General features: G+C 38.5%; 1 protein-coding gene across 7 annotated transcripts in view; it reads right to left on the reverse strand.

Annotated features, from left to right (window-relative positions):
* Positions 1–3,729: 3,729 nt before the first annotated feature.
* PPP2R5E (protein phosphatase 2 regulatory subunit B'epsilon) overlaps positions 3,730–23,692 on the reverse strand; it is a 170,815-nt gene continuing 150,852 nt past the window's right edge. For 4 of the 7 annotated variants that reach the window (XM_003831620.6, XM_008956975.5, XM_055097680.1 and 1 more), the window contains 4 exons: positions 21,984–22,103; positions 16,817–16,944; positions 14,431–14,532; positions 3,730–8,480 (listed from right to left, as the gene is read on the reverse strand). In XM_003831620.6, the coding sequence (XP_003831668.1) occupies positions 8,381–8,480; positions 14,431–14,532; positions 16,817–16,944; positions 21,984–22,103 (450 nt within the window). In that variant the 3' untranslated portion in view covers positions 3,730–8,380. The remainder of the gene's footprint in view (positions 8,481–14,430; positions 14,533–16,816; positions 16,945–21,983; positions 22,104–23,692) is intronic. The other 3 variants (XM_057299718.2, XM_055097683.1, XM_055097682.1) reach the window with 1 other exon arrangement.

A 23,692-nucleotide genomic window follows, 5' to 3' on the forward strand; every position in this document is an offset into this window, starting at 1 on the left:
CAACAGAGAAAGAGAAACTATAAAAATGAACCAAGTAGAAATTCTAAGGTAAAAAATGCAATATCTAAAAGAAAAAATATACTGTATGGGCTTAACAGCAAATAAAGATGACAGGAAACAACCAGTGAACTTAAAGATAAATCAATAAGTTATCCAATTTAAAGAACACTGAAAAAAAAAAAGACACTCTTTAAAAAAGAACATGGCACACTCACTAAGATGACAACAACAACAATAATAATGAGAAAATGAGTCCTGGCATGGATGTGGAGCAATTAGAACCCTCTGCTGGCAAGAATGTAAAATAGTGCAGCTGCTGTGAAAAAGTTTGACAGTTTCTCAAAAAGTGAAACAGCAATTCTACAATTACCAACATATCCAAAAGAATTAAAAATAGGTATTCAAACAATAACTTAAAACGAATGTTCCTAGAAGCACTATTTATAAAAGCCATACAGTAAAAATAACCTAAATGCACATAAACTGATAAATGAATAAATAGATGGTATACCCATGACAGAATATGGTATATCCATGACAGAATATTATTCAGCCATTAAAAAGAATGAAGTACTCGTATATGCTACAACATAAATGAACCTCAAAAACATGCTAAGTGAAAGAAGTCAGACACAAAAGGTCACATACTGTATGATTCCATTGATATGAAATATCCAGAATAGGTAAATCCATAAAGGCAGAAAGCATATTAGTGGTTGCCAGGGGCTGAGGCAGGAATAGGAAGTGACTGCTTCACGGGTACTATGTTTCCTTTTAGGGGGAAGAAAATATTTTGAACTAGAAAGAAATGATGGTTGCATAATATTGTGAATATATCAAATGCCAATAAATCATACACCATAACATGGCTACTTTTACTATTTACTATTGTGAATCTCATCTCAATTAAAACAAATTTTTAATCAACAGTACCTCTGTGACCTATAGTACAATACCAAAAAGTTAATACATAATTAGTGTCACAGAAGAAGGCAATAGAAAGAATGGGGCAGAGAGAATATTTGAAAAATAATTATTTCAAATATTTGACTAGAAACTTACCAAAAACATCATGAAAGATTATAAATTTAGAGATTTAAGTTCAATGATACACACACACACACACACACGCACACACACAGAGAGATCTAGATTCCTTTCTTACAACCTACACAGATGTTTATCCCAGAAATTTAATGTAATTAAGCACAATAAAACAATCATATCATTTTAATATATTTAAAAAGTATTTAACAAATAACATTCCTCATGATAAAAAGTCTCAGCAAACTAGAAATAAAAAGGTACCTCCTCAATCTGATAAAAGGCATCTAGGAAAAACCTACGGCTAACAACACATTTAATTAAGATTAAATAAATGAAGAGCAATACCATGTTTATGGATTATGTCTTAGTCCATTTTGTGCTGTTGTAACAGAATACCAGGGACTAGGTAACTTACAAAGAAAAGAATCTCACAGTTCTGGAGGCTGGGAAGTCCAATATCAAGGTGCTGGCATCTGGCAAGGACCTTCCTGCTTGTCATCCCAAGATGGAAGGCAAGATGTGGAGGTAAAAGGGGGAGGACTGGAGAGGGAGGGAGGGAGGGAGCAAGAGAGAGGGAGAAAGAGAGAGAGACAGAACCAAACTCACCCATTTATTAAATAAAATGAATCCACTCCCTGTAATAACAAACCCACCCCCAGTCTCCCAGTAATGGCATCAATACATTCATGAGAGCACAGCACTCATGTAACCCCAATCATAATCCCACCCAGGCTTTTTTTTCCCCTTTGGTAGACATGCTGCTTCTAAATTTTATGTAGAAATGCAAAGGACTTAGAATACCGAAAGCAATTTTGAAAAATACAAAACTGAAAGACAACTTGATTCAAGACTATTATAAAGCTACAGCAATCATGACAGTGTGGTTCTGGCATAAGGATAAAAATATCAACCATTAGAACAGAAAAGAGAACCCAGACTTAGATATACACTTTTAATATATCTTATCTTTCTGATAAGAAAGCAGTTCTTTGGGGAGACTTTTCAACAATTGGCCCCACAATAACTGAATATCCACATGGAAAAACTGGACCTAGATTCCTATTTTACAACCTACACATAATAATCCAAGATGAATCACAGACCTCAATATAAAAGCTGAACTTATAAAGCTCTTACAGAAAAACGTGAGAGAATATTTTTTGGCCTGGGATAGGAAAATGGGGGAAGAACCGTTTCTTAGGTCACAAAAAACAATCATAAAAGCAAATAATTCTGCCTTTCCGAGAATGTGTATTGTATAATGAACACGCATCATAGAAGAATCAATCATGTACATTTAGACCCATTATTTAATTTGTGAGTCTCAATTTCCCCATGTGTTTAATAAGGCTAATAATCTCATTGATTTTTTTTTTGTAATAATAAAATTGAGAATCTATCCAGAGGTTCTCTCATTTGGCTGATACGCAATAAATGTTTATCTACTCTTGTTTCCAGTGGTCCACAAAAAGTATGTGCCTAATAATAAAAAAGCAATACTTTCTCCAAAAAAAATCATTTAAAAAAAGTCAAACTAATTCCCCTTTAACAATCACATACTTCGGTCTCCCTTAAAAAACTTTAAAAGTATAATGTAAACTTCAACAGAAACATTACTTATCTAATAGACATACTACTTATACAAAAATCTGTATCTTTAGTGTACATTTACTTTGCATCCATTCTTGTAAATATTTACTTATAGACAGGAAGCAACATTATGCAAAGAATTAAATATTTTCTTAAAATCATCTCTTAAGTCTCTTGAACCCTAAAATTTTCTGTTACAAGTTTCTTCTTTCTAACTTACCAAGAGGTTGATCTTCAGGTGCTACAAGTGGTTATGCTTTGAAATACAAAATTGCTGACATTTACAAGGGCTTTTCCCTTCCAAACCCAGATTAATTTTAATATGAAATTTTAATTGGTTAATTCCACATGGTTCCAATTTGATGTAACTTAATTAGCTAAGGGCGTAGATCACACCTAAATCAAATACTTTACAAAAAAATATATATATATCCCATGGTAGCTTAAAGATAACTGCAAATCACTGAAAATACTTCTCATTGATTCACAGTGAGGACTATGCCCCCTCCACTTGAATCTGAGCAGGCTCTGTGACCGCCTGACCAATAGAATATGATGGAGGTGATGCCATGATAGTTTCTGGGCCCAGGCCTCAAAGAAGAGGCAGTTTCCACTTCCTGCCTCCTAGAACCCAGCTGCCATGCTGTGAGGAAGCCCAAGAAGAAAGTACTGTGAGGAAGAACTGAGACCCCTGGTTTAACTCCAAGCCAAATGTCAGCACTAACTTGTCAACCATGTAAGTGAGCCATGTTGAAAGTGAAGTTTCCTGCCCCACCTGTGACACCCTGGTTGACACTTGAGGATCAGAGACACGATGTTCTTGCCAAGTCCTTCCCAAACTATAGATCTGTGATGAGAATAAATTGTTGTTTTTCTAAGCCTCTACTTTTGGAGTAGTATGTTATACAGCAACCGATACTGGACCATTTCCCAATATTACATACTCATAATCATAAACTGACTTCTCAAAATGAAAGCCTGAACATACCAACCCCACTGCCTCAAAGCTAAGTTAATCAAATCTAATATTTGTATGGTTCAAAAGGCCACGGAGTTCAGAAACAAACAAACAAAAACAGCCAGGCACCTGAAAACTCTTCACTGCTTCTTTATTATGATGCACCCACAGTACAGAACCTCTCACACATCTGTGAAAGGGGAAGGTTACATTTCTTTTTGGGGAGCACCTTCATTTTTGTTTCTGTTACCACTTTGAAGAAAGCAAATCATTTCCAAAGAAAAACATTTTAAATTCCAAGTGTTTTAAGACTCAGCTTGTATTTTGTGGTGTTTGAAAAGGAAGTAGCATGTTTTAGCCAGAGGTGGAAGATTGTTTTGTGGCATTTTAAGTTTGATGTGGATCAGAAGTCTTCACTGTCTGGTTGAACCAGTCTATAATTTTCATATGCAACTTTTCATATCAAAAATGTTTCATTTTTACCTCTACTCACAAAGAGATGCTGTTTAAAAACACACACACACACAGCTAAATTTAAAACCGATCATGAACCACAGCATTACTAACAGGGAAAATGAACTTTTGCTGCCCTCTCCTGCTAAAACAATGAAATACTAAAATACCAAAAGATTTATGAAGCTAAAGCGAAGTCCTCAAACCAAAAGCAACAGACATGTCATTCTCATTATACTTCAATCAAAAATCAGACAACCAGAAAATGCATTGGTAATATTTATATTTGAAAATTCCCCATTGATACATGAGGTTTGGATTACAACTTATTTACAATAAGTGATTTCAAAAAAAGTAAAGAAAGAGGAAGGGAAGAGGGAAGGAGGAAAAGAGAAGCTGAGAGAGAAAAAAAAAGAGAAAGGTGGGGGAAGGAGGGAGGGAAGGAAGAAAAGGAAACCTATATTCATAGACATCATAATATGGGATGTTTATTTCCAAGAGAGATACTACTGCTGCTATCGTGCACAAGAAGCAGCACAAATTAACATTCCGCTAGATCACAATTTGCTCAACTTTCTCTCAAGATGCACAATCCTTCTTTGAGGTTTTCAAAATTAAATATAGAGGAATATAAAATGCAATGCCAATATACCTACTACAAAAATCTTTGTGGCTCATTCCTTAACTCCACTCAGAGAAGCAGCTGAGCCAGAATACAAAAATAAAAATATTGATGTGCAAATAAAACATCAGTGATCATGTCTGGTGCCACCTTTTTGTTACAGGTGACTGTCACTTTATGATAACATTGGTAATAGCATCAAAAGAGAATCTCTTCATTTCCTGGGCCAGGTCAGTGCATCCAATTAAAAGGAAAAAAGGAAAACAAGGAAAAAAAACCACCCCAAACCCCAAAAAACTCTAAACACTTAAAAATGCCAATAACATCCATACATCCCTTTCCCATCCCACCCTCATCCCCACAAAAAAATAAAAAAGCTTTTAAAGCTCTAAATATACTTTTTTTGTTTCTTTCCATAGTGTGATTGAGCCTAGGGCTATACATTTAAGTATAGCAGGTGCAATTACAAGCAAGTCCTGGCTCTGTACCCTGGACTATCCCACGCATAGGAGGTACAAAATAAATTAAACCCTTTCATTTAGGCAAACAAGCCCAAGATGAAGGAGCATAACCCTGCTTGTGAGTATCCAGCGGCATCGAGGGTATTATTTATTTCTTTTTTTTCTTTTCTTTTATAAAAAACAGTCAAATGTTAGGGAGAGCAAAATAAAATAAAATTTAAAAGGACAAAAACTCAACACTGAAGGAAAACAACTGGGGATACTTCACAATGAGAAAAAGGAATGCATGCTTGATTCAAAGTATGAGATGGGTGAATTCACTCACATAGTTGTTCTAGGCCCACAGCCTAAGGCCTCAGCGTCATTCTAAACCACAGGGTTGTGTATATTTTTCTCTTCCAAAGACACTCTTAATCCTATCCCTGAAACCAATATGGTAAGGATAAGGTTGGAGTGATCATCACTCACTAACTACAATATTTGCTATTTAAAAAATATATTTATATATAGTTCTGGAAATTATGAAGCAAACAAAATATAACACAAAGATGCATTTGTCACAATTAACTCAAGTTGCAGCAACAGCAGAATTGTGGGAAGGGACAGAGAGAGAGGGCTGCTGCAAATGCAGCAAGTACGTCCTGAAATATGTCACATAGTGCAACAGTCAGATTACCTCAGTTACTCTGCGTCACCGCACACAACATGACTAATGTCACATTGTCACTTTCCATTAAAAAAGAAAAAGACAGTGTTTCTTCTCAGAAGTTGCCCTACGAATTTTAGACATATAGATTTAATTGATTCTATAAATATGTCTAAAATGTGGCTTTATTCTTCTCAGTTTGGAATGATCAACATACAAAATTGACATCAAGGAGGATAGCTGTAAGTGTTCACCTTTACTCTTGAAGACAGGGTAAGGTGCAAAAAAGGATCCTGGCCTTTCTCATTTCAAATGACTGCATTTCATTCCAATGGGCAGAGATTCTTCATAAACCTGTGATTTTAATGTCTTCTACCTAAAAAGATGAATTAATGGCAAACAAAAGTTTACACTACATAAACTAAATATAATGCAGAGTTGAAACTAAAGGGCTAAAATGACAAGGGCTAAAAAGGAGTAGATTTGTTACAAATTTATTTTTTATCACTTTGTTCCAGCATTTTTAAAGTCAGTTGTTTCGTCTTTGGCAGCCTCTGCCAACTTTACAGTGAATCCCCATCAATGTTCTTTAAAAAAAAAAAAAAAAAACTATTAATTCCATTAAACCATGTTGCGTCTGGTGTCGCATATGACTTTTTTTTTTTACTGCTTTTTTTTTTTTTTTTGGAATTAACAATGCCAGTTTTGTTTGTTTTTTTACAAAGTTACCGAGATGACAACATCCATAATTAGCTGACTCTTACGTACACACTGTGACCTGATCATCCTGAAAAACTTTATGGGGGAGAAAGGTCAGCAGCTTTTCTTTCTTTTTCTTGAAAATAATAAAACTGCGTATTCTACTTTATATTTAAATGTAAGGGAGAAAATATACAAGCCCATATTCATACTGTATTTCTGTTAAGAGCAACAATAGTTCATATGTTCATGTTTGCTACTATCACAATTCAACATATGAACACAGATCAGCTCTATACCATGAATACTGCTGGAAGTGATGGTTTAGGATTACCAGCTCACTGCTGCCATGACCATAACAAGCAAATGCATCCTGGAAATAAACCTCCAAACACATATCTTTCAGTACATAATAATGCAACTGCATTAGGTAAGTACATACTGTACACAAATTTTATCAGCAGTTTACCTACCCAAGATGTAAGATTCTTCATTTAAATACAAAGCAGAGAGCCAATAAGATATATATATATATATATATATATATATATATATATATATATATATATAATACAGCCCTAGATTTTGTTTTTTTGTTTTTTTTCCTTAAACAATTTGGTCACGATGCACCTTTGATATAAAAGCATTTTTAAACTTTATTATTAATACTCAGGACATTAGGAATTTCCAGATTTTTTTCAGTAGCATTTGTAGAACCACTTTTGGTAACAAATACAGTAGTTAGGAATATGCATCCAATTCAGAATGCATAATAATGTTTATCCTGAATCCTTTCCGGCTAAAAACAGGGCTGGCGCTGTGATGAGATATAGAACGAGAATCTACAAAAAACACTGTAACATGTTTGTTTTTTCCCAGAGGCTACATCCTCTTTTGCTGGAATACTTTATAAATACATATTAAAAAGTAAGGCAACAACTCCAAACAGTCCAAGCTGTTTGCTCAACTCTTTTCCCAATTAGATTTGCAATCCCGGCGATCAATTTCATGGTTGTATTGTTTAGTGTTTGTCTTTCTTATTTCAAATGGTCCAAAAGGATGTTTTTCTCGCATTTCTAAAACATCTCTGGTATGTGTGTTCAATATATGCAACTAATACTGGTCAGGTACTGAAGCCTGTGATGTCCCAGTGCCTGTTTTCAAAGGATTCAAGACATTGATTTGGATTCACCATAAACTGATGCATGAATCCGATATTCCCTTCCCTACTATGTTTATCACCTCTTCTCTCTTAACTCCTAATTTTAAAACTAAAGGAGTACCAGGACTACCTGGTTACTGGAAAGATGTTCACCCCAGTAAACAAAACTTTTATCAGGGACTTTTATAATTCATGACCCCATTCCACGTGGACATTCAACTCAGGAAGATGTGCAAAAGAAAAAGATGTCAAATTACAGTCAAGTTATCCAGAGGAGGATGTTATACAAACTTATAAGGAAATGACAGTCTTTTTTTCTTCCTTTACTATAAATACATTTAACAGCTTAGCAGAAAGACAAGCTAAATTTAAGATTGTTCACATTTGAAAATTGTTTCTTACTCTCTGCTAGTGATAAATAAGGAACTCCCGATAATGGAATTTTAACATAGCAATTTCATCAACAGATCTTTGAAGACCGATTTTTTTTTTTTAAAAGAGGGTTAGAACAATGATTATGTTTGCAAAGTACTGAGAAGTCCATCTACTGTCCAAACTTTGGATTGAAGTCCTTATTTTGTTTTTTCCTTTACTTAGAGACAGGTATATACAGTGCTGCTGTAATAATGAAACAAATGTGAAATCTACTGTAAAGTTGCACAATACAGAAAACTGTTGCTCCATCTTCTACTACATAAACGTGTGACTCCACAGGTTAGTAATGTTGTTGTCATTGTTTTTGTTAAGTTGGAATTATTCCATCACGTCTAAGACCTCTCTTTAACTCCAGATCCTCCAATTTTTTCCACAATTCTTCACGCTCCTTTTCTTTCTTTTTCTCACTGAGGAAGAAACAGAATACAATGTAAACAGCTGAGGTTTAATGAGATTATGCAACAATGAATATTTTACAATTTCACCTTAACACTCCTTTATACTTAGCTTAATTGAGAAAATTAACTTTAAAATTACTAAGAAACAAAAATGGGAATGACTTATATGCATCAGTTATTGTAAAATCAAGGGCATATTAGTGATTTTCACTTGCAGCTTAGTAAGAATCTTAATTTTTCTTTATCTCCAAATAGTTTCTCAAAAAGGATGCTGGAGATGACACTGATACAGAGAATATAGTAGGTCAAGAAAATATATCTGCTCCTTTATTCCTATCTATTTTTCCCACCTCATGCATATTTAAATTCTTCAGTAGTTTAGAAGAAACTGAAAACTTGTGATTTCACTTTTAATGATCTGAAAAGAACTTGGTTGATATTATTATGTATTAAATTTTAACGCATCAAGCCTTCAAATTGGGTTCAATATCAATTTCACTGATTTTAAATTTAGTGATTTTCAGACTTTGAGATTTCACTATTTGGTAAAACTTCCCCCAAAAATTAGATGTCCAAATTAGAATCGACAAACTTTATATTTTGCCAAGGACATTTTAAAATTACATTTTTACAAAAAAAGGATTTTTAACATCAACCAAGTAGGAAGTACATGATGCAGGAATATAAGACTATATTGTAAGTTAAATAAATTCACATTTATTAAAAATAATTCACTACACTGTCTCTGGTTTTTTTCCATGTTGCAGCGAACCAATAAAAAGCAGACCCAGGCTGGGCGCAGTGGCTCACGCCTGTAATCCTAGCACTTTGGGAGGCCGAGGCGGGTGGATCACCGGTGAGACCCCGTCTCTACTAAAAATACAAAAATTAGCCGGGCATGGTGGCGTATGCCTGGAGTCCCAGCTACTTGGGAGGCTGAGTCAGGAGAATCGCTTGAACCCGGGGGGCGGAGATTGTGGTGGACGGAGATTGCAGCGAGCCGAGATCACACCACTGCACTCCAGTCTGGGGGACAGAGCAAGACTCCGTCTCCAAAAAAAAAAAAAAAAAGGCTGATCCAGATTAACATTCATAAATCCAGGAATTCAGATAATTCCTGAAAATGGGGGCTCCACCATCTCAGGCATGGGGATGTAATCCATGCACTACCTCATTTAGCAAGGATTTAAAAACTTCAGCCACAGTACAATTTCTACGCAGGGAAATCCACATGGGTTGAGTGAAATTTGTATGTAATTCCAATGCCTCATTTTTTTAAAAACATTATAACCAATGTTTTTTAAAAGTTATATTAATATCTAGAGCAATAGAGATTAATCTTCAACCCCTCCAACTCCCAAAAAACTCAAGAAAAACCTAAGTAATTTTATATTCTTATTCCACTAGAGACTTGAGGAAATGTTGAATTATAATGCCATAATAGTCTGGTATTAACCAGAAATGTTTAAGACCATATGGGAGCACAAACCAGTGGAACTCTTTACAATAAATGTTTATGGCTTAGTAAAGCCATATGGTAATTAATATCATGATCTAATAGGTAATATTTTCATAACTTAGGCCTTGTTTACCATAATTAGTTTCAGCTATCTCAAATACAAATCTGCACAATATAAATTTCAGTAAGCAGACTAGTTTTCATATAATTACCTATTTGTTAATTTTGACCCTGAAAAAATTGCACTTATAGGACAATAAGGGCAAGATTAGATAATCCTCCAATCTTCTTCTGGCTTTTTTGCTTTTGCTTTTGTTTTTTTCTTAGAGTCAGGGTCTCATTCTGTTGCTCAGGCTAAAGTGCAGTGGCACAATCATAGCTCACTGTAGCCTCAATCACCTGGGCTCAAGCAATCCTCTTGCCTCAGCCTCCTGAGTGGCTGGGACTACAGGTGTGCACCACCACTCCTGGTGCATTCCAGATTCTAAACATAATCAAGCTGTTTGACAAATTATCACTTTTTGTTTCTCAGTACAGTCTGGGAATAATTATGAGGTCTAAATCAATGTGAGCAAAAAACACAATTTGGGTATATATAAATCAATTGTATAGATCCTGCTGACTTTCGATGAATATGACCTTTTTATTTGGAGAGATAAGGGGTTGGTAAGCAAGGGCTTGGAATTTTACTCAACTAAAAAACATTTCAATGTATTTCAGGTTCACATTGCCCTAATTTGCAGTTTTAACCCATTTATGCCAGAGGTTGTAAAACTTTCTTGTGAAAAATCAGACCTTGATGATGACCTTGAGCAGTGGGATAGAAATAACTCCCACAAGCTTAGCGTTCCAATAATGGAACACTAGGCATAAATTGGTTAATTAAGTGTTGACATCATTAAAACATTCATCATCTTGTTACTAAAGTGTTTCATGTTTTTGATCAAGAGATGTATGGCACTCAATGCAATTTATCCTGTTGGGCTTTTCCTCCAACTGAGCATTATGCTCAGTTATCACACGGCTTTCATACTGACAACTTTATCTTTAAAAATCCTAAATATTGCTGATACAGTTATTGTCACCCCCAATCTTTCCCACTTTTCTCTCTCCCTGTAGGTGGAAATTTTAACGCTTAACCACACTGTCATGCAGGGGATATTGTCAAATTCTCTTCTAATTTCAATTTTACATAGCACTAATGTTGGCATATGTATCTAACAGTGTTAAGTACTTATTCCACCCACCATTTTCAGATTTGTAATATTTCAAAATTTGATCTGAACTGAAACCATTAACTTCTTGCCATCCTGAAGTAAAATTGTCCATTCAGTTATTCTCTGACAGTACCAACTAAATTTCTTCATTCCCTTGTCCTATTCCCACACCTATGGAGAAACCAATGTTTCCATCTGTCAGTACACCCTTCTATTGCTCATTTGACAAATTATTATTCTTGCTTTTAAAAAACCCATTTTCTCTTTTTTTTTTTTTTTTTTTTTCGAGACGGAGTCTCGCTCTGTCGCCCAGGCTGGAGTGCAGTGGTGTAATCTCGGCTCACTGCAAGCTCTGCCTCCTGGGTTCACGCCATTCTCCTGCCTCACCCTCCCGAGTAGCTGGGACTACCGGCACCCGCCACCACGCCCTGCTAATTTTTTGTAGTTTTAGTAGAGACGGGGTTTCACCATGTTAGCCAGGATGGTCTCGATCTCCTAACCTCGTGATCCGCCCGCCTCGGCCTCCCAAAGAGCTGGGATTCCTCTTGTTGCCCAGGCTGGAGTACAATGATGCAATCTCTGCTCATGGCAACCTCCCCTTCCCGGGTTCAAGTGATTCTCCTGCCTCAGCCTCCTGAGTAGCTGGGATTACAGGCATGTGCCTCCACACCCGGCTAATTTTGTATTTTTTAGTAGAGATGGAGTTTCTCCATGTTGGTCAGGCTGGTCGCAAATTCCCAACCTCAGGTGATCCGCCTGCCTTGGCCTCCCAAAGTGCTGGGATTACAGGCGTGAGCCACTACGCCTGGCCCCCATTTTCTCATTAAGAAAGTACACTCATTATAAATAACTGTAATATGCCAGAATATCATAATCAACCTCAACCAGGGATAAAATAATAGTTTTATCTATTCCTGGTCCCCTTAGTTAATTCTCATCTTTTTCAAGGGTTTAGTCTATTTAGTTTAGATAATAATCAGAAAATAGTTTTATTATTGAAGTTCACTAAATACAAACCAAATAATTTGAGTGGAAATAAGTTCTTCAATATTCTCTCTCTCTCTTTTTTTTTTTTTTTTTTGAGACAGAGTCTCACTCCAATGTCCAAGCTGGAGTACAGTGGCATGATCTTAGCTCACTGCAACCTCCACCTCCCGGGTTCAAGTGGCCCTCCCAACTCAGTCTCCCTAGTAGCTGGGACCACAAGCACATGCCACCGTGCCTGGCTAATTTTTATACTTTTAGTAGAGACAGGGTTTCACCATGTTGGCCAGGATGGTCTCGAACTCCTGACCTCAGATGACCCGCCCGCCTCAGCCTCCCAAAGTGCTGGGATTACAGGCGTGAGCTACCGTGCCCAGCCAAGTTCTTCAATATTCTTGATGAGATTCTACGGATTTAATCCTGGTTCAACTAGGATAATAATAATGTGCTTTCAGAGAAGATGTTATGCACAAAGCACCTTTAATGATGCAACACAGTATTAAAATGTACCCTTGGCCGTTTTTTTAAGTAACATCCTTTAAAGATTTTAAGTTTGGGGCAAGAAGGGTTACCATAAATTTATAATTTGCAACAATCGCTAATATACTGAATTAAAAGTTGTTTAGGGCTGGGCGTGGTGGCTTATGCCTGTAATCCCAGCACTTTGGGAGGCCGAGGCAGGTGGATCATGAGGTCAGGAGATCGAGACCATCCTGACTAGCACAGTGAAACCCTGTCTCTAGTAAAAATACAAAAAATTAGCCAGGCGTGGTGGCGGGCGCTTGTAGTCCCAGCTACTTAGGAGGCTGAGGCAGGAGAATGGCATGAACCTGGGAGGCGGAGCTTGCAGTGAGCTGAGATCGCACCACTGCACTCCAGCCTGGGCAACAGAGCAAGACTCCATCTCAAAAAACAAAAAAAAAAAAGTTGTTTAAACTGTGAGTATGGAATAACATATCCCATAATTGATAATAATCCCAATATTCTGGGTAAAAAATCCCAGCCTCTTCTCAGATTCTCAGCTAAATACTCACCACATTCCATAATTAAGTTGGTTTTCATAAACCACATCCCTGGTAACTTAAAACAAAAAAATCATTGCAATGGTCCCTCTGCCATCAAACCTTTCCCCTCATTGCTCTTTTTATCAATAAAATGCAAGTTGACAGACTAAAAATGAGACAAAGCAAAGCACCAAGGGAACCAGAGAGGTTCAGCAAGACCCTGGGTATGAACACTCGCACACATCTCTGGGTCCTCTAAGGTCCATAGCTTTATGGTATACAAAGCTGACATCTGCTCATGGGTGATCAAAGCCAAACCACAGGCTCAACTACTAAGAGCTCTCTAGACTTCTATAATCTCTCCAAGTACATCTTTTGGAAAGTAGAATGCATTGGACAAGATTTTTACTAAGCCATAAGCATTTATTGCAAAGAGTTCCACTGGTTTGTTCTCCCATATGGTCTCAAACATTTCTGGTTAATACCAGACTATTAACCTTCATGTTCTTTTCACTGATCTTTAAATTGTAATAAATTTGTTGGGTTCTAGTAAGTCCTGGGCCCAAGAGCTAGATAAATGGTGCCTCATTCCCCCTGCTATTGGAGTGAAGTACAAGATCTGCCCAATTATACTTCAAGTAAGTTCAGAGTGGGAGTGAATCCCAGAGAGCAAACTACCTGATGGTCCCTTTAAGTGAACCTAAAATACCAGTTAAATGCTGGGCTCTTAACCCTGAGGCAGAACTGAAATATTATTAAAGAAAGGAAAGAAAGCGGGCTTCATCAAAATGACAGTGTCACGAAGCTTTGTTACTCAGTGGCACAGTAATAAATAAAGACACAGTTAATAAGCGTGCAAAAATGAATATATAAATACAGTCATGTGCCAAATAACAACATTTCGGTCAACACAGACCACATATACCACGGTGGTCCCATAAAATTTTAACAGGGTTGAAAAAGGCCTACTGCCTAGTGATTTGTGTTACAATTGGCTACGGTATTCACCACAGGTTTGTAGCCTGGGAAGAACAGGCAATACTACATAGTTCAGGTGTGTCATAGTAGGCTACACCATCTAGGTTTGTGTAATTACTGTATACTTATGATGTTCACACAATACAATTGCCTAAGGATGCATTTCTCAGAACATACACTGGTTGTTAAGCAATGCATGACTGTAAACAAAATTGTGCTGCTTAAGATTTGGGGTACAATTAGGCAACTTCAGCAAAGAGCAAGGAAAAAACTCAATAGCTTTATGCACAGCTGACAAAAAAGCTTTAAAAAGTTACCGCTGACGATCTGACTTGTATGTGGCTGTCAGCTCGTCAAACATGGTGCTGTTCATTTCCATAAATGCCTTCAACACATTGTACACCAACGCCACAATAGCCCTGGAAAGCACAGAAAAAAAGGAGTGTGTTAGTTAGTCTTATAAAATGGGATACTGAATGAAGAAAGCAAAAGCACAACTTTTGTTTGAATGATTTCTCGTACTGCACATTGTCTGTATCCTTTTTTAGTTGGAACAACTGAAAATGACCTACAGTTCATTTCCACATCAAGAGATTTCAAGGCAAGATAATTTTCTGAGGGGTGGTAGAACTAGAAAAAAAATCTAACTTTGCCCTTCTAATTTCTTTTTTTTTTTTTTTTGCAACGGAGTTTCGCTCGTTGCCCAGGCTGGAGTGCAATGGCACCATCTTGGCTCACCGCAACCTCCGCCTCTTGGGTTCAAGCAATTCTCCTGCCTCAGTCTCCTGGGTAGCTGGGATTACAGAAGCGAGCCACCACACCTGGCTAATTTTGTATTTTTAGTAGAGACGAGGTTTCTCCATGTTGGTCAGGCTGGTCTCGAACTCCCAACCTCAGGTGATCTGCCTGCCTCGGCCTCCCAAAGTGCTGGGATTATAGGCGTGAGCCACCACACCTGGCCTGCCCTTCTAATTATTGGCACCCAGAATAGAGCTGCCTGTGGGCATTTGATAATTTCATTTAATAAAAAGGCAAGTATAATAGTAAAGCAACTTCACCCTAAAATAAGGATCTGTGATAGCACTAACCTTAGACATCTGAATTTGCATAGAATTCTATTTTCTAAATAACACATAATTCATCAAAATCAGAAGCTACTTCCATAGAAACAAATGTTATATATATATGTGTATATATATAAATTATTCTTATCCAAAGAAATGAAATCAAGCCCTCATGTAGGTTGGGTGGTTCAATATGAATTATCTGTCTAGCTCTGATCTGCACCAGTCCTGCTGACCCAAAATATATGCTGATAACTGGCAAGCTGGGATGGTTGCTATTAGCTATGGGACACTATACAGCTAAACAGCCAAAATGGTAGCCCATACTTAACAAGAATTAGCTCTTGGGCAATGTGAGGACAAGGTTATGATGGGCTTGATAGCTTCAGACTAGAGTCTAAATAGCTTTTCCTTTTGCAAAAATATCCGTTGCTTCCGTTTTGCAACAAACATGCTCCTAATACCACTGAAAAATGCATTGGTAAAAATTAGCCATATATTAAATAAACCATGAGTCTGATGTTTCCAAAACATTTACAAGAAAGTACACTTGCTGTGTAGCTTCTGCCTTGTGCCATTAAAAGGAAAATTTAAGTTCTTTTCTGTTAAGGTTCCAGAATGACCTTCCTCCCAAGGGCAGTGATGGGAAAGCACCAAATGTAGTATACTGAGTAGTTACAGACACTTGCTAGAACCATTCTCTAGGTCCTCAAGAGACTATCTGTATAAAGGGACTTAACTGTTTATCAGCTCCTTATTTTTACAAGTTCTATTAATATAATTAGGCAAATTTGAAAAATTAGAAATGTGATATTTTATAATTACATGCAAAATTTTTAAAGATAAACATATTATGAATATATTGAATTGTATCTCCCAATTTTTAAATACCACATTAAATTTTCCTTCTATTCCACAGAGAAAAATGTAAAGGCATTCAAATTCAGAATGCTTTAACTTTCATAGGGCTGGATGTTAAACTTCCCTTGATGATTTTAAACTTCTTCCTTTCCAAGAGATACATATAGCGACTGAGTTGGCTGTTAAATAGATCACACTAAAATGAAAACCTAGTCAGACCACTTCCCCACTTACAACCCTTCAGTACTTCCTCATCATCTACTTGGTGAAGGCTCACACGAGTCCCACAGTCTTTTCTAGCCACATCCTCTAGCACCCTCCCCAAAAGACCTTGTGCCTCAGCCCTCCCAAACTCACAGGTCTCAGAAACTGACAGCTGCTTTTTACATCTTTGTGCCTTTTAACATGATGGATGGACCCACTGTCTGAAAGGGCTCTCCCTATGCCATCCACCTGCCAAATTCCTTTCAGATTCAGTCTAAGCATGGCCATGCTGTCAGTATCTACACACCTCTCCTCTCAGCTGCAGTGCCTCCCCAAAAGATCTGCTACCTTCATAGACAGATCAAGAAGCCTGTCTAGTAAACAGATACTTTAACCGGTATTTTGTTAAAGTATCTGTTTATTTTCTCCAGTCAGTGAATCCCCAGAAGGTAAGGATTTTATCTTTTCACATACGTCTTCAGCAACAAGGACAGCATCTGGCACATAATAAGGCTGAAGGGAAAGAAAGAGAGGAAGGGAGGAAGAGAACGGAGGAAAGAAACTGAAAACCTACGGATTCCAATGTTCTTTTGAAATCCTATAAAGGCTGGAAAACATGATGGGAAGGATGACGTTAGAGTTTTCTTCTATCAAACTCATGATGTATTCATTATTCCAATAATAGAGTGCTCTTTCTGCCACCTTTGGGAAAAGAAAAATAAAATGTTAAGAGAGAGAAAGAGACAAAGATAAAACAAAATTATAAATCTTTCCAAACAAAAGTATTTCAAAAGGCTATTTGTAAATCATTCGATTAAAAGTAAAATTAAATATTAATCACATTTTAATATATATATATTTTTTGAGATGGGAGTCTCGCTAGTGGCGCGATCTCGGCTCTCTGCAACCTCCGCCTCTCGGGTTCAAGCGATTCTCCTGCCTCAGCCTCCCGAGTAACTGGGATTACAGGCACGCGCCACTATGCCTAGCTAATGTTTGTATTTTTAGTAGAGACGGGGTTTCACCACGTTGGCCAGGATGGTCTCGATCTCCTGACCTCGTGATCCGCCCACCTCAGCCTCCCAAAAGTGTTGGGATTACAGGCGTGAACCACCGCGCCTGGCCCACATTTTAAATGTTTGTGGATTTTTAATCTCTTGGAAAATTCCAAAGTGGGCCAGGCACGGTGGCTCACACCTATAATCCCAGCACTTTGGGAGGCCAAGGCAGGCAGATCACTTGAGCCCAAGAGTCTGAGACCAGCCTGGGCAACATGGGGAGACCTCGCCTCTACAAAAACACAAAAATTAGCCGGGATTGGTGGCATGTGCCTATAGTCCCACCTACTTGGGAGGCTGAGGTGGGAGGACTGCTTGAGCCTGGGAGGCGGAGGTTGCAGTGAGTGGAGATCATGCCACTGAACTCCAGCTTGGGTGACAGAGCAAGACCGTGTCTTCTCCTCCCACCAAAAAAAAGTCCAGAGTGGTTCAAGTGGTTCATCGACTCAGGGAAGGAAAAGAAGTTTTCCTGTTAATTTATATTATTCTCTAATTCTGCCCATGTCATCTGATTCCACACTTTCCTGACATCACTTTAGCACATCTCACTGGTCCCCTTTCTTATGTTTTTCATCACACACACTTAGATCGAACCCAGGGCCCAGCATATGGTTAGCATTCAGTCACAGCTACTGAGGAACACCCACAGTTGCTCATCCCTGTAGAGCGGCCAATATTTACTAAGTACCTCCTATGGGCAGGCACTGTGCCTACACAGCAAGTAGAATGTATCATCCTTACCACCATCCCAGAAGGAGATACCATTGTGCTCATTTTACAGATGAGGACACAGAGAATCAGGGAGACTGAGTAATGTAGGCAAGGTTACACTGACAATAAATGGTAAAGACTGGGGCCTCACTTCTAGGGCTTCTTCCAGAGTTTGTTTCTGGTCCCTTCCTGTGCAAGCCAGGAGATGTCTGCTCAGTTTCTGGTCTCAGGGACACTGGCTGCACCTACCCTCTCTGCTCTCTTAGATCCCTTTTCTCTGCCCACCATGCTATCAACTGGCTCTAATTTGGTCTGCTGGGCCTGACTGGCTCATCTTGGATTTCATGAATTCAAAAGAACATCTCAAAAACAAAACCTAAAATCTCTAAAAAGGGTAGTTACAGGGGAAAAGGGAAAAAGGGGTGGCTTCCTTCATTTATACAGATTAAGAAGCTGTGTTTTAGAAGAGAACAAAATGGTATAAGATGTATCTACTGAAAGACACTGAGAAATCAGAATTTTTCCATTTACATTATTCAGCTTGGTTCAAAAAACAAAACAAAACCCTGAGACTCATTAGGCACCGACCCTGAGAGTACAAAGAAAACAATCATTACTGCATGTTCACTATATGCCAGGCACTGTGCTAAGTGTCCCACATATATAATATCTCATTTCCTCACAACCAACAGAGTTGGTACCATTACTTTTCTATTTTGTGGATGAAGAATCTGAGATTCAGAGAAGCCATTGGCTCAAGGTCACATGGCTAGTAAGTGGCAGATTCCAAAGTCTCTATTCTTAACCTCTTTACTCTGTTATCCCTAAAGAGTTCGCACACTGGTGGGAGAAGGGGCATCTACAAGCCTATCCAATGTAAACTGTGACAGATGCTATATCAGATACATGAACAAAGTGTCAGGGGAAGGAGGGGAAAAGAGCAGAATCAACAATCCAGATGACTTGGGAAACAGAAGGGTGGCAGAAATGTAACATAGTTGGGGCTGGGTGTGGTGGCTCATGCCTGTAATCTCAGCACTTTGGGAGGCCAAGGTGGGTGGATCATTTGAGGTCAGGAGTTCGAGACCAGTCTGGCCAACATGGTAAAACCCCCATCTCTACTAAAAACATAAAGATTAGCTGGGCATGGTGGGGCATGCCTGTAGTCCCAGCTACTCGGGAGGCTGAGGCACAAGAATCGCTTGAACCCGGGAGGCAGATGCTGCAGTGAACTGTGACTGTACCACTGCACTGCAGCCTGGGCAACACAGCAAGACTCCATCTCAAAAAAAAAAAAAAAAGAAGAAAGAAATGTAACATAGGCAAGTGGCATTTAAGCTCGGCTTCGAAGGATGAAGGAAAGGGCATTCCAGGTAGAGGGCATTAAGGAAAGGAGGACAGAGGCATGGACGAGGACAATGTGTTTGGGAATCATCAAAGCAAATGACGTAGCTGACACAGATAAAGCAGGAGGCAAGGAGAGGGAGAAAAAAAGGAGTAAGAATGAGGCTGTTCTGAACATTCTAACTGGTTAGAGGAAAATCCTAGGTGCCTCCTTCTTTACTGGCATCCTCCCGTGGTCTCTTTGGACATTCCTCCAGAATCCAATATTTACCTGCCATTTAACTCTAACAACTTCCTTAATCTCTTATATATCCATTTTAATATGTAAACCCACTAATAAAAGTATGTATCCAGCCCCTTAAAGAGGAAAGGTATTGTTTATGCAAAGTTAAAAATTACTGTGTCTGACAACAGGACAGAGCCACTACTTTCCTGGGATCCACTGTCCTTCTGCACACACAGAGGCAGTGTCACCAGCGTGCAGACCTCAGATCCTAATGCCATACCTGAAGCAAGCAATGATAAGTGCCTGGCTACATAGGGCGGCCACTCAATAAATGGATGAACCAGCAAATTCATTAATAAATGTTTGTGGATGAACCAGCAAACATTTATTAATGAACACTTAATAAATAAGAGCCTCTTCCCTTTGTTCTCAATTTTACTTCTGCCAAATAATTTAAAATCCTTTTTTCTTTCTTCGACAAATTGAATTGTGTCCCCTCCACAATTCATATGTTGAAGTCCTAATCCCCAACGTGACTATATTTGGACACAAGACTTTTAGAAGGTAATTAAGGTTACATGAGCTCATAAGGGTGGGGTCCTAACCAGATAATACAGGGGCCTTATAAGAAGAGGAAGAGAGTGAGATTGCCTCTCTCTGTATGCACATGCCAGGAAAGGCCACGTGAGCATACAGCAAGAAGAAGGCCATCTGCGTGCCAGAAAGCAGGATCTCACCAGAAACCAACCATGCTGTCATCCTGATCTCAAACTTCTGGCCTCCAGGGCTGTGAGAAAATAAATGTCGTTTAAGTCGCCAGTCTTGTTATGGCAGCCCAAGCTGACCAAGACATGGCCTCTCTTTTCTAAGCTTCTGAGTATCGCTTAGGCCTTTCTGGTGATGCTCTTTTTTTTTTTTTTCCTTTCTTTTTTCTTTCTTTTTTTGTTTTTTAGATGGAGTTTTGCTCTTGTTGCCCAGGCTGGAGTACAATGGCACGATCTCGGCTCACTGCAATCTCTGTCTTCCAGTTTCAAGCGATTCTCCTGCCTCAGCTTCCCGAGTAGTTGGGATTACAGGCGCCCGCCACCACGTCCAGCTAATTTTTGTATTTTTAATAGAGACAGGGTTTCACCATGGTGGCCAGGCTGGTCGCGAACTCCTGACCTCATTCATGATCCACCCGCCTCGGCCTCCCAAAGTGCTGGGATCACAGGCATGAGCCACTGCGCCCAGCCAATGATGCTCATTTTTTAAAAAATACTTGTTCCTTGACCTCCATAATGCCAAACATCCTGCTGAAAACTGAAAAAAATAAGGTAAACAATCCAGATGTGTGAGCACTAAAGGCCCTGAGTGGTATCAAAATATCTATATACTGTTCTGTAATTTTTCCATTTTTATTCAGGCTTATGATTTCTATCTTCTTTTTTCTTGCTTTGCGGTACAACTGCTAGACTGCCATAAAGTCACTGCTTTAACATATTAACATGTCTTTTGGTCAGAAATCAAAACAACAGCAGCAGCTAGTGTCTCTAACTATACAGCATAGTTGACAGCTTAGGGAAAAAGTCCGCCATCAAATGACACCGTTAGAGGTCTGGTTCTGCGCTAAGAACCACAGTCTGAACAATCTCTTCCAATCAATAGGCAGAGTCTAGGTTTATGAAACGGGCCTTAGGTGAGACAGCCAAAGAATCAAACCTAACGTGTGCTCCCCCAGTTTACCCTTCTTCCCTCCTGTGTGGGTTCCACAGCACTGCAGCCATGGCCCCAAGAAAGAAAAGCGTTGCCCCGAGTGGCCACGAGGAGGCAGAGCAGTGCTATGGGAAGGTCACTGGCTTTAGCAAGCAGCTACACCAAAGATCAAAATTTGACTCTACTCTCTATTAACTTGGGACCTATAGTAAATTGTTCTCCGAGCCTCATTTTTTCTTTTTTTCATCTAGAAAAGCTTCAGAGGATAATGGGACATTTATAAATAATGTACCTAAAGTATCTAGCATAGTAAGGAATATTAGGTTTTCTCCTTTTCCTCTTAAACATTATTTAGCATTCTCTCTTACACACTAGAGAAACCTCACCAGCCCACTTATTTAGAAATTATCTGAAATACTTTTGACCACTTTGAGCTTCAGTGTTCACATCTGTATGTCTTTAAAAAAAACATAATGCCCTCCTTGCAGGGTGTTAGGAGAATTAAAGTTACTGGAGAGAAAGCACCATTACTATGGCTGTTAGGCAGCAAGTGCTCAAGATAAGCTGGCCACTATTAAAATTATCATCATGTGAGGGGATAGCAAATAAACAATAGGTAGCTAGGGTCCATTACATTGCTTTTGAAACAAATAAAATTTAACCAAACTAACTCATGCTCCCTGGCTCATGTCCTCTTTACTACTAACCTGAAAATGGGGGCTAGATACACACTTGGCGATTTGTTTAAACAAAGGTTCTTGGATTTTAACAAATTGTGAAGGTTCAATCACATCCAATATTTCTTCCAGTTCCCCAAGGAACATGACCTGTAAGTACAAGCAAAATACAAGATGTGAGGCACATCATGAAAAAAAATCCATAAGAACAAGGAGGATTAATGAGAGTTTGGACTATTTTAAGAAAAATTTACACATAAAACCAAACATACATGAACCAGTCATTATCCCATGTTAGAAGATGTTCGTTCCACAAAGAATTCACCATAGGGTACTTGGAAAAATTCTACATACTTGGAAAAAATACTCTACTTGGTATATATATTACATAGAACGAGGGACACTCACACACTGCACCGGCCCCTGAGAAGCAAAACTGACCCCGTAGGGCCTTCCTCTCTATTATTAGTAATCCAGCTCTCTTTCCACAACACTTTTTTTTTAAAAAAAAAACAATGAGAAGGTGGCCCTCCTAAATGGAAGAGCAAAAGTTCAAATGTGGTTATTTGCCAAATACGTATAGCCCCTGCTACATGCTCAATGCTCTAGAACGCACTCATTAATACAACAAAAAGTTCAAGAAACACAAATGAGCAGACTCACTCACATGCAGGTGCCACTTCAAACCCATAAGCATGCACTGACGCATTCTCGACACACACACACACACACACACACACACACACACACGCTTGCTCTCTATAAAGCACAGTGAATCTTGGGAACTCAGCACCGGGTGCCGCAAGAAACAGAGTTTTTAGATCACAATATGGAGCCAAATCTGCAGTAGAGTCAATTGTTTTCAATATAATGGGAAAATGACAGATAAATAAAAACCAGTTTACGTATTTAGCTATGAAAAAATAATTACTTTGAAAAAATAAAGTGAGCAATCAAAATATGAAAAATAACAATGCCTTCATATTTTGAGATGTATCTGGGTAGCAATGCACAGTTCAATTTTATCTAACAGATTTTAAGAAATTAAATGACTTTCTGAAATTAAAATAGAGTTTGGAGAATTGAAGCTGATTTGAGAAGGAAGGCGTTTCTGCTAAAAGTAAAATATAGTAGACCCTTGCCATTTGTTAATATGTATATGGAATTTCTCCCAAAGTTTTAACCAAATATAAAACTAACAGCTGATCTTTTTCTCTGAGCCATTTTCCACATGGTTGCTAACCTTCCAGAAGAATGGCTGCAGATCTGGTGCTCAGTTAGGCTCAACTCCAGCTAAGAAACTCATGCACTACCCCATAACAACCTCACAAAGTAGTACATGCCTGGTGAATTCTCAGCAAAGGTACAAATGATTGTAGGCCTGAACCCCCCAGGGTCATTTGTGAATGGCTGAAACTAAAGGTCTGTTGTCTATTCTAAGATGACACAGCAAGATCCACCTATACCTTGCTTTAAAATGAGTATTTGGGCAGGCTGCTCTAGCATCTATGTAAAGTGACAGCAAAACCTTCATATTACGAAGGGGGCCACTCGGAAGGGAACATCAACAAAGCTAGACAACTGGACACCTGGACACCTGATTGGGGCCTGGCCTGGGCTTAGCGAGGCTGAAGAGCACAGTGAATAAAAAGACAGGGTTTAGGAGTCAAGGAGGCGAGTTCTGGCCTAATCATCTGTACTTACTTAGTGTACTGGGGCTGGCTATTTAACCTCTCTAC

This window comes from Pan paniscus, chromosome 15 (genome assembly GCF_029289425.2).
Source record: "Pan paniscus chromosome 15, NHGRI_mPanPan1-v2.0_pri, whole genome shotgun sequence".
Taxonomy (NCBI): Eukaryota; Metazoa; Chordata; class Mammalia; order Primates; family Hominidae; genus Pan; species Pan paniscus.